Below are 10,351 nucleotides of genomic sequence, written 5' to 3'. Positions count from 1 at the left end.
TTCACATGTAATACAATAACCCCGCACAGAATAGACACCAGAGTCTACTTCACCTGTATTCATAAAACCCAGCACATACGTATTGATTTAATACAGATGGAACAGATTCTAGTGTACTGTAACAGACAGGACATTAGAGTACGCTCCACCTGTGTTACAAGAACCCAAGTCCCAGCACATACAGTACGCTAGAATCTGCTCCACCTGTGTTACAATAACCCAAGTCCCGGCACATACAGTACGCTAGAATCTGCTCCACCTGTATTACAATAACCCAGCACAGGAAAGAAACCAGAGACTGCTCCTTTCGTAATAGAATGACCAGGCACATACAAGACACTATAGTCTGCTTCACCTGTATTCAAATTACCCAGCACAGACAAGACACCAGAATGCTCCTATTTTACTACAATGAGCCGGAAAAGACTAGAACTAGAGCAGGGGTGTCAAGCACTCGGCCTGCGGGACACAGAGCCGCTAATACAGGCTCTGCTCCGGGATTCTGTGGAATTCCCTGACATCGCTGTCCATATATGGACAGTGTTGTCAGGGTCTTCCCCAGAGCGGAGTCCCGGGCAGAGCGCTAGTATAAGCTCTGCTCCGGGATTCTGTGGAAATCCCTGACATCGCTGTCCATATATGGACAGTGTTGTCATGGTCTATCCCAGAGCGGAGTCCCTGGCAGAGCGCTAGTATAGGCTCTGCTCTGGGACTCTGTGGAATCCCCTAACATCGCTGTCCACATAAGGACAGTGATGTCAGGGGCACAGCTGGAGTCCCAGACAGATTGCTAGAATCGACTCTGCTCTGGGACTCCTGCTCTGGGCAAGCCCCTGACATCACTGTCCATATCAGGCACTGTGGCAGCATCTACCGAGGGCACCGTGGCAGCATCTACCGAGGGCACCGTGGCAGCATCTACCGAGGGCACTGTGGAAGCATCTACCGAGGGCAATGTGGCATTATCTAGGGGTGTGTGGCATTATCTACAGAAGGCACCGTGGCAGCATCTACAGAGGGCACTGTGGCAGCATCTACAGAGGGCACTGTGGCAGCATCTACAGAGGGCACTGTGGCAGCATCTATAGAGGGCACTGTGGCAGCATCTATAGAGGGCACTGTGGCAGCATCTATAGAGGGCACTGTGGCAGCATCTATAGAGGGCACTGTGGCATTATCTAGGGGTGTGTGGCATTATCTACAGACGGCACTGTGACAGCATCTTTAGAGGGCTCTGTGGCAGTATCTACAAAGGGCTCTGTGGCAGCATCTACAGAGGGCACTGTGGCAGCATCTACAGAGGGCACTGTGGCAGCATCTATAGAGGGCACTGTGGCAGCATCTATAGAGGGCACTGTGGCATTATCTAGGGGTGTGTGGCATTATCTACAGAAGGCACCGTGGCAGCATCTACAGAGGGCACTGTGGCAGCATCTACAGAGGGCACTGTGGCAGCATCTACAGAGGGCACTGTGGCAGCATCTATAGAGGGCACTGTGGCAGCATCTATAGAGGGCACTGTGGCAGCATCTATAGAGGGCACTGTGGCAGCATCTATAGAGGGCACTGTGGCATTATCTAGGGGTGTGTGGCATTATCTACAGACGGCACTGTGACAGCATCTTTAGAGGGCTCTGTGGCAGTATCTACAAAGGGCTCTGTGGCAGCATCTACAGAGGGCACTGTGGCAGCATCTACAGAGGGCACTGTGGCAGCATCTACAGAGGGCACTGTGGCAGCATCTACAGAGGGCACTGTGGCAGCATCTACAGAGGGCACTGTGGCAGCATCTATAGAGGGCACTGTGGCAGCATCTATAGAGGGCACTGTGGCATTATCTAGGGGTGTGTGGCATTATCTACAGACAGCACTGTGACAGCATCTTTAGAGGGCTCTGTGGCAGTATCTACAAAGGGCTCTGTGGCACCATCTTAAAAGGGGCTGCCCAATCATGACATTTGTGTGTCTGCCAAACGCTTAGCGACACTTAATTGCTGAAATGCAGCCCGTCAACTTCTATTTATTCATATATGTGGCCCACTTACCCGGCCGAGTTTGAGACCCCTGAACTGAAGGCTGTTCCACTTGTATTTGCAATTACTAGACGAGACACTAGAGTCTGCTGCTACTCTTCTACAATAAACCAGCACAGATAAGACACCAGTCTGCTCCGCCTGTACTACAATAACTTGACAGAGAACACACTTCAGTCTGCTTCACCTGTATCACAATTACACGACATACACTCAAGACACCAGAGTCTTCTTCACCTGGACCAATGAGGACAGCGCCACCATCTACACGAGGCAAAAGTGAATATATAGGTCATGAGTAACGCAGCAGTTCTGCACCCCCCAACCTCCCTACGGCTTCCTCTTCAATGTTTATCCCAGCTGTATATGAATTCATAATGGAGATTGTCGCCCCTTCCTGCTGGCTAGTTCTCTGTACAAGCAGAGCCACTTATCTGGCGCAGAACGTTTACATATCGGAGATCAGCGGTGAGAGCTCTGTTCTAAGGACCATGTGGGCGGCTCTTAAAAGAGCCTTTGTGGTTAAATGTGGGATAAGCGGCGAATGTTTATCTGAAGGGAAAGAGTGCCTTAGTGCTATACTTGCTGCCGAGTGATCCTCCGGCAGGAATACACCTCCTCGTAGCGGCGCTGCCGGACGCCGTTTGTGCCGATGCCTGCATGTACATGAGTGGCAGAAACTCACCGCTGAATATCCGCTCAGTTGCTCATAGCGCTGTATAAGCGCACGAGCAGTGGATCAAACAGCGGACTTGCGGTGTTGCTTCTTCGGCGTCCAGCTTGCTGCTGGGCAACGTGCTTTCCGCAATCCTTGGAGAGAGGGCCAGTGTTTTCTTAGCTGCTGTCACTGCTACTAATGTTACGAGATTCTTACAACAAACAATAAGTCTGTTACTGGGACCAACTTTGACACAAGTATCGGCTCGTATTGCTTCGTATCTCATTCTGCCGGACGGCTGGGATTAATAAGGCTGCTGGCAATAAATCTAGTAACCTCTAGTACTAATAATGAATCTGTCTGCTGTCCCTATATAGGACTCACTTTATTACAGTAACGCGTGCAGTTTCTTGCAGAGCAACATTTAGTGAGACGCATTCAATGAATGAAAAAGGAGAAACTGATGCAGCTGATACGGCATTTTACAAGAGCAAAACCCAATGTTGGAGGGGCCGTGTTTTCCAAGCTGCTCTCATTGCTACAAATGTTACGAGATTTTCAAAACAAACTAGCAATTTGTAGCACCAAGTTCCACATAAGTATGGACTTGCATTGTCTTGTATGTCACTTTGCCAGACTGCTGGTATAATCGCGCTGCTGGCAATACAATGACAGGAAACAGAATGCACCTATTTCTACTTCGTACTAACACTGTGCGTTGTCTATACTTAGGACTCCCCTCATCCCACTAACGCATGAAGTTGCTGCAGAGTAACATTTACTGAGACGCATTCGAAGAATCCAGTGAGACTGGAAGATATAATTAAAGACACTATGTAGTCGGGGACGGGTTGTAGATCATGAACATGAATCACTGGAGTAGTTGTACTATTAATGTGTCCTGTACAGTATAGTTAGTGCACCAATGAGGACAGCGCCACCATCTACACGAGGCAGTAGTGAATATATAGGTCATGAGTAACGCAGTTCTACACCCACCCTACGGCTTCCTCTTCAATGTTTATCCCCGCGGTATATGAATTCATAATGGAGGTTGTCGCCCCTTCCTGCTGGCTAGTTCTCTGTACAAGCAGAGCCACTTATCTTGCCCAGAACGTTTACATATCGGAGATCAGCGGTGAGAGCTCTGTTCTAAGGACCATGTGGGTGGCTCTTAAAAGAGCCTTTGTGGTTAAATGTGGGATAAGCGGCGCTCACTTGCTCTTGGCGCTTTTGCTGCTCTCGGTCTTCTTGGGCAGCAGAACGGCCTGGATGTTGGGCAGGACGCCTCCCTGAGCGATGGTCACACCACCCAGCAGCTTGTTGAGCTCCTCGTCATTGCGCACGGCCAGCTGCAGGTGACGGGGGATGATTCGGGTCTTCTTGTTGTCCCGGGCGGCATTTCCGGCCAGTTCCAGGATCTCAGCGGTCAAATATTCCAGCACAGCGGCCAGGTAGACCGGAGCGCCGGCGCCAACCCTCTGAGCGTAGTTGCCCTTGCGGAGAAGTCTGTGCACACGACCGACAGGGAACTGAAGTCCGGCCCGGGATGAGCGGGTCTTGGCTTTAGCCCGCACTTTGCCTCCTTGCTTTCCTCTTCCAGACATGTCTATTATCTGATCAGATCTAACGGCTGCGCTCCGACCGTCACTTCTTATACCCAGATGGAGCAGAGGGCTTCTTCTCTGATTGGCCGCATCTAAAACTTATATTCAACGCCAGACACTGTAGCCAATGAGGAAGTAGAATATTTCTATAGACTCGCAGATAACACGACGCCCCCTCCTCCGTCTCTACCAATAGGAACATCTCCCGCCTGAACTCGAATGGAGCAGGAATAAAGCAGCAGCGGCGGATTCTTCTCATTAGGCGCCAAGTAATGTGCCCCGTCCCTGCAGTAAGAACCCAAAGGCTCTTCTAAGAGCCCCCACCAAGTCTACAACAGAGCTGCCGCCTCCATCTTGTGCTTATTCGTGCGCATGTCTTTATTCCCGCTGGTCTCCCATGTCTGGAAGAGTCGTTCAGTCCGTGCAGCCGCTCCTTCATGCTGCAGGATATGGGGGGACATTCCCGGGTGTGATAGCGCAGAGCTGCTGCTGCATTAGGGTCTTGTTATCTGCGGGCTGCACGGGCTGATTCTTCTCTATCCAACGATACCGTGAAACGCACAATTCCAACGTCCGCTACCAATCTCCAGTATAAAGGTGGTGACGAACAAACCTGTAACACGTCTTTATTACATCCGTATCGTTCCCGAATTACCGGCATTATGTCCCTGTCCTCTCATGTGACCGGCATATTGTCCCTGTTCCCTAATATTACCGGCATTATGTCCCTGTTCCCTCATCTTACCGGCATTATGTCCCTGTCCACTCATGTGACCGGCATAATGTCCCTGTTCCCTCATATTACCGGCATTATGTCCCTGTCCTCTCATATTACCGGCATTATGTCCCTGTTCCATCATATTACAAGCATTATGTCCCTGTCCTCTCATATTACCGGCATTATGTCCCTGTTCCATCATATTACCGGCATTATGTCCCTGTTCCATCATATTACAGGCATTATGTCCCTGTCCTCTCATATTACCGGCATTATGTCCCTGTTCCATCATATTACAGTCATTACGTCCCTGTTCCTTCATATTACAGGCATTATGTCCCTGTTCCTTCATATTACCGGCATTATGTCCCTGTTCCATCATATTACAGGCATTATGTCCCTGTTCCTTCATATTACAGGCATTATTTCCCTGTTCCTTCATATTACAGGCCTTATGTCCCTGTTCCTTCATATTACAGGCATTATGTCCCTGTTCCATCATATTACAGGCATTATTTCCCTGTTCCTTCATATTACCGGCATTATGTCCCTGTTCCATCATATTACCGGCATTATGTCCCTGTTCCATCATATTACAGGCATTATGTCCCTGTCCTCTCATATTACCGGCATTATGTCCCTGTTCCATCATATTACAGTCATTACGTCCCTGTTCCTTCATATTACAGGCATTATGTCCCTGTTCCTTCATATTACCGGCATTATGTCCCTGTTCCATCATATTACAGGCATTATGTCCCTGTTCCTTCATATTACCGGCATTATTTCCCTGTTCCTTCATATTACAGGCCTTATGTCCCTGTTCCTTCATATTACAGGCATTATGTCCCTGTTCCTTCATATTACCGCATTATGTTCCTGTTCCTTCATATTACAGGCCTTATGTCCCTGTTCCTTCATATTACAGGCATTATGTCCCTGTTCCTTCATATTACCGCATTATGTCCCTGTTCCTTCATATTACAGGCATTATGTCCCTGTTCCTTCATATTACCGGCATTATGTCCCTGTTCCATCATATTACAGGCATTATGTCCCTGTTCCTTCATATTACAGGCATTATATCCCTGTTCCTTCATATTACAGGCATTATTTCCCTGTTCCTTCATATTACAGGCATTATGTCCTTGTTTGTAGCCTCAAACTCTGGTTGACTGGTTATTGTAATACGGGTGGAGCAAACTTTGTTTTGTGCAAGATTATTGTAACAGCAAAGTCTGTATTACAATACCCGGCACAGAGGAGACACCAGAGTCTGCTCCACTTGTATTACAATACCCGGCACAGAGGAGACACCAGAGTCTGCTCCACTTGTATTACAATACCCGGCACAGAGGAGACACCAGAGTCTGCTCCACTTGTATTACAACACCCGGCACAGAGGAGACACCAGAGTCTGCTCCACCTGTATTACAATAACCACCCTTTACCCAGTCCTCGCCAGTGTGATTGCTTGTTCTCTATCGGCGTCAAGCAGTTTCCCTGGCATCTGTTATAAATCTGACTACTACCCTCATCATTGTTATTTACAGATGTCCCATGCTTCCTTCCGTCTCCTAATGTACAATGCTCCGTTTCTTCTGGACAATGTGATATTATGACGGGTCATCTGCCCGCAGGATCCGTGTCCCGGCTTCCTCACACGCGGCAATGTCCCTCCCTGTCCGGCAGCCACATAATGTATGAAGCAGCATCTGCACCGACACGAGAGCGGCCGCACATAGAACAGGGGGACTAGCGGGAGGCCAGACAATAGCAGGCACAGCTCTGTTGTAGACAAGGTGGGTGGCTCTTAGAAGAGCCTTTGTGTTCTTACTGCAGGGACGGGGCACATTACTTGGCGCTGGTGTACTTGGTGACGGCCTTGGTGCCCTCGGACACGGCGTGCTTGGCCAGCTCTCCAGGCAGCAGCAGGCGCACGGCAGTCTGGATCTCCCGGGAGGTGATGGTGGAGCGCTTGTTGTAGTGAGCCAGGCGGGAGGCTTCCCCTGCGATGCGCTCGAAGATGTCATTGACGAAGGAGTTCATGATGCCCATGGCCTTGGACGAGATGCCGGTGTCAGGGTGGACCTGCTTGAGCACCTTGTACACGTAAATGGCGTAGCTTTCCTTCCTGCTCTTTCTCCGCTTCTTGCCGTCCTTCTTCTGTGTCTTGGTCACGGCTTTCTTGGAGCCTTTCTTGGGCGCCGGGGCAGACTTGGCGGGCTCAGGCATGATAACACACTGCAATCTCCTCACAACTGAGATAACGGAATGCTTTACCCTCCCACCGCTGCTGTATTTATACACGGGCTATGCAAATGAGCAACGCTGTCTGACCGCTGTTCTACTGGAAGATCAAGTCATGTGACCTATGGATTCGTCATAAGCCACTCCCAGGGCAGCTAATTGGTGGTTCCCACGAGTCTGTTCTCTGTTGGTGGATTTAAATCTATCCGATCACAGGAGCTGGTGAGCGGTGCAGTAGTTAACTACTGCCTCGTGTAGATGGTGGCGCTGTCCTCATTGGTGCACTAACTATACTGTACAGAACACATTAATAGTACAACTACTCCAGTGATTCATGTTCATGATCTACAACTCGCCCCCGACTACATAGTGTCTTAAATTATATCTTCCAGTCTCAAGAGCTTTGTCACAAATCGGTCCTCCTGGAGTATAACCACCATCATCCCAGGTGTTTAGGCTAAGATTCCATCCCCGCGTCATGTACGGATAAGAGCAGTTCCTAATCTACAAAGGAGAAGTCCTACGAGGGGTCTGCGGCAATGCTTTATATGTACAGGAGACGCTATTCGGGTAACAAACCATTCCTATCAAGGACTCTTAGCTTCTAATTCTGCCCTGGTGTACACCACCAACTAAATGTGAACAAATGAAAAAGGGAGGGGAAGAGAAGGGCAAGAAGCGCACGGATCAAAGGATCTCTCGAATTAAGAAAAATTATAGATCAATAAAACAACGAGCTTAGAGCGGTATATTCTACCTAACAGGGAAGGGGTGAACGGTCCCTATGTAGAGAACACCCCATTTAATGAACAAATCCCATTCAGCATTGTGACTTATCGTAGATGAAGGGGAATGAAAGGGAAAGGTACATAAATCAAATATCAAAAGTGGGGGCATAAAGGGGACAAACTGGGCTGTAATGTTCGTCTCCCTCAAGTACCGCACTATTGGAGCTCTGATATTAGATGTTACTTCTGAATAGAGCTGCATCAATTTGTCCTTTTCATTCTTTAATGAGTCTCACTAAATGTTACTCTGCAGCAACTTCATGCGTTAGTGGGATGAGGGGAGTCCTAAGTATAGACAACGCACAGTGTTAGTACGAAGTAGAAATAGGTGCATTCTGTTTCCTGTCATTGCATTGCCAGCAGCGCGATTATACCAGCAGTCTGGCAAAGTGAGATACAAGACAATGCAAGTCCATACTTATGTGGAACTTGGTGCTACAAATTGGTAGTTTGTTCGTTCGTAACATTTGTAGCAATGAGAGCAGCTTGGAAAACACTGGCCCTCCAACATTGGGTTTTACTCTTGTAAAATGCCGTATCAGCTGCATCAGTTTGTCCTTTTTCATTCATTGAATGCGTCTCACTAAATGTTGCTCTGCAAGAAACTGCACGCGTTACTGTAATAAAGTGAGTCCTATATAGGGACAGCAGACAGATTCATTATTAGTACTAGAGGTTACTAGATTTATTGCCAGCAGCCTTATTAATCCCAGCCGTCCGGCAGAATGAGATACGAAGCAATACGAGCCGATACTTGTGTCAAAGTTGGTCCCAGTAACAGATTTATTGTTTGTTGTAAGAATCTGGTAACATTAGTAGCAGTGACAGCAGCTAAGAAAACACTGGCCCTCTCTCCAAGGATTGCGGAAAGCACGTTGCCCAGCAGCAAGCTGGACGCCGAAGAAGCAACACCGCAAGTCCGCTGTTTGATCCACTGCTCGTGCGCTTATACAGCGCTATGAGCAACTAAGCGGATATTCAGCGGTGAGTTTCTGCCACTCCTGTACGTGCAGTCATCGGCACAAACGGCGCCCGGCAGCGCCGCTACGAGGATGTGTATTCCTGCCGGAGGATCACTCGGCAGCAAGTATAGCACTAAGGCACTCTTTCCCTTCAGATTAAGGCTATGTTCACACGGAGTATTTTGGGGGAGGAATATCTGCCTCAAAATTCCGTTTGGAACTTTGAGGCAGATATTCCTCTCCCTGCACGCCGATTTTCAGGCTTGGTGATGCCCTGGATGTTATCACGGAGCACCTTCCTGTGCAGGAATTATGTCCCTATTCCTTCATATTACCGGCATTATGTCCCTGTTCCTTCATATTACCGGCACTATGTCCCTGCTCCCTCATCTTACCGGCATTACGTCCCTATTCCTTCATATTACCGGCATTATGTCCCTGCTCCCTCATCTTACCGGCATTACGTCCCTATTCCTTCATATTACCGGCATTTTGTACCTGTTCCTTCATCTTACAGGCATTATGTCCCTGTTCCTTCATCTTACAGGCATTATGTCCCTGTTCCTTAATATTACATCCATTATGTCCCTGTTCCTTCATCTTACAGGCAATATGTCCCTGTTCCTTTTTATTACAGGCATTATGTCCCTGTTCCTTCTTATTACCGGCATTATGTCCCTGTTTCCTCATCTTACCGGCATTATGTCCCTGTTCCTTCATCTTACAGCCATTATGTCCCTGTTCTTTAATATTACAGCCATTTTGTACCTGTTCCTTCATATTACCGGCATTATGTCCCTGCTCCCTTATCTTACCGGCATTACGTCCCTGTTCCTTCATATTACCGGCATTATGTCCCTGTTCCTTCATCTTACTTCCATTATGTCCCTGTTCCTTTATATTACAGGCATTTTGTCCCTGTTCCTTCTTATTACCGGCATTATGTCCCTGTTCCTTCTTATTACCGGCATTACGTCCCTATTCCTTCATATTACCGGCATTATGTCCCTGTTCCTTCATCTTACAGGCATTATGTCCCTGTTCCTTCTTATTACCGGCATTATGTCCCTGTTCCTTCATCTTACAATCATTATGTCCCTGTTCCTTCATATTACCGGCATTATGTCCCTGTTCCTTCATATTACCGGCATTATGTCCCTGTTCCTTCATCTTACAATCATTATGTCCCTGTTCCTTCTTATTACCGGCATTATGTCCCTATGCCTTCATATTACCGGCATTATGTCCCTGTTCCTTCATCTTACAATCATTATGTCCCTGTTCCTTCTTATTACCGGCATTACGTCCCTATTCCTTCATATTACCGGCATTATG

At 48.1% G+C, this 10,351-nt stretch overlaps 2 protein-coding genes across 2 annotated transcripts; both read right to left on the bottom strand.

The window, feature by feature from the left end:
- Positions 1-3,901: 3,901 nt before the first annotated feature.
- On the bottom strand, positions 3,902-4,298 carry LOC142708497 (histone H2A type 1-like). The gene has a single exon (XM_075848418.1). The coding sequence runs from the start codon at positions 4,296-4,298 to the stop codon at positions 3,906-3,908; it is 393 nt and encodes a 130-aa protein (XP_075704533.1). The 3' UTR covers positions 3,902-3,905.
- Positions 4,299-6,870: 2,572 nt separating this feature from the next.
- Positions 6,871-7,261, bottom strand: LOC142708500 (histone H2B 1.1). Its single transcript, XM_075848420.1, has one exon. The coding sequence runs from the start codon at positions 7,249-7,251 to the stop codon at positions 6,871-6,873; it is 381 nt and encodes a 126-aa protein (XP_075704535.1). The 5' UTR covers positions 7,252-7,261.
- Positions 7,262-10,351: the final 3,090 nt, after the last annotated feature.

The sequence above is a fragment of the Rhinoderma darwinii genome, unplaced genomic scaffold (assembly GCF_050947455.1).
Source record: "Rhinoderma darwinii isolate aRhiDar2 unplaced genomic scaffold, aRhiDar2.hap1 Scaffold_3993, whole genome shotgun sequence".
NCBI classification, from domain to species: Eukaryota; Metazoa; Chordata; class Amphibia; order Anura; family Rhinodermatidae; genus Rhinoderma; species Rhinoderma darwinii.
The sequence above is the reverse complement of the archived record's forward strand: the minus strand, read 5'-3'. Positions and strand labels throughout refer to the sequence as shown.

Excerpts from the sequence above, each read along its gene's own strand:
- LOC142708497 (XM_075848418.1), bottom strand. The coding sequence starts at position 4,298 with ATGTCTGGAAGAGGAAAGCAAGGAGGCAAAGTGCGGGCTAAAGCCAAG.
- LOC142708500 (XM_075848420.1), bottom strand. The coding sequence starts at position 7,251 with ATGCCTGAGCCCGCCAAGTCTGCCCCGGCGCCCAAGAAAGGCTCCAAG.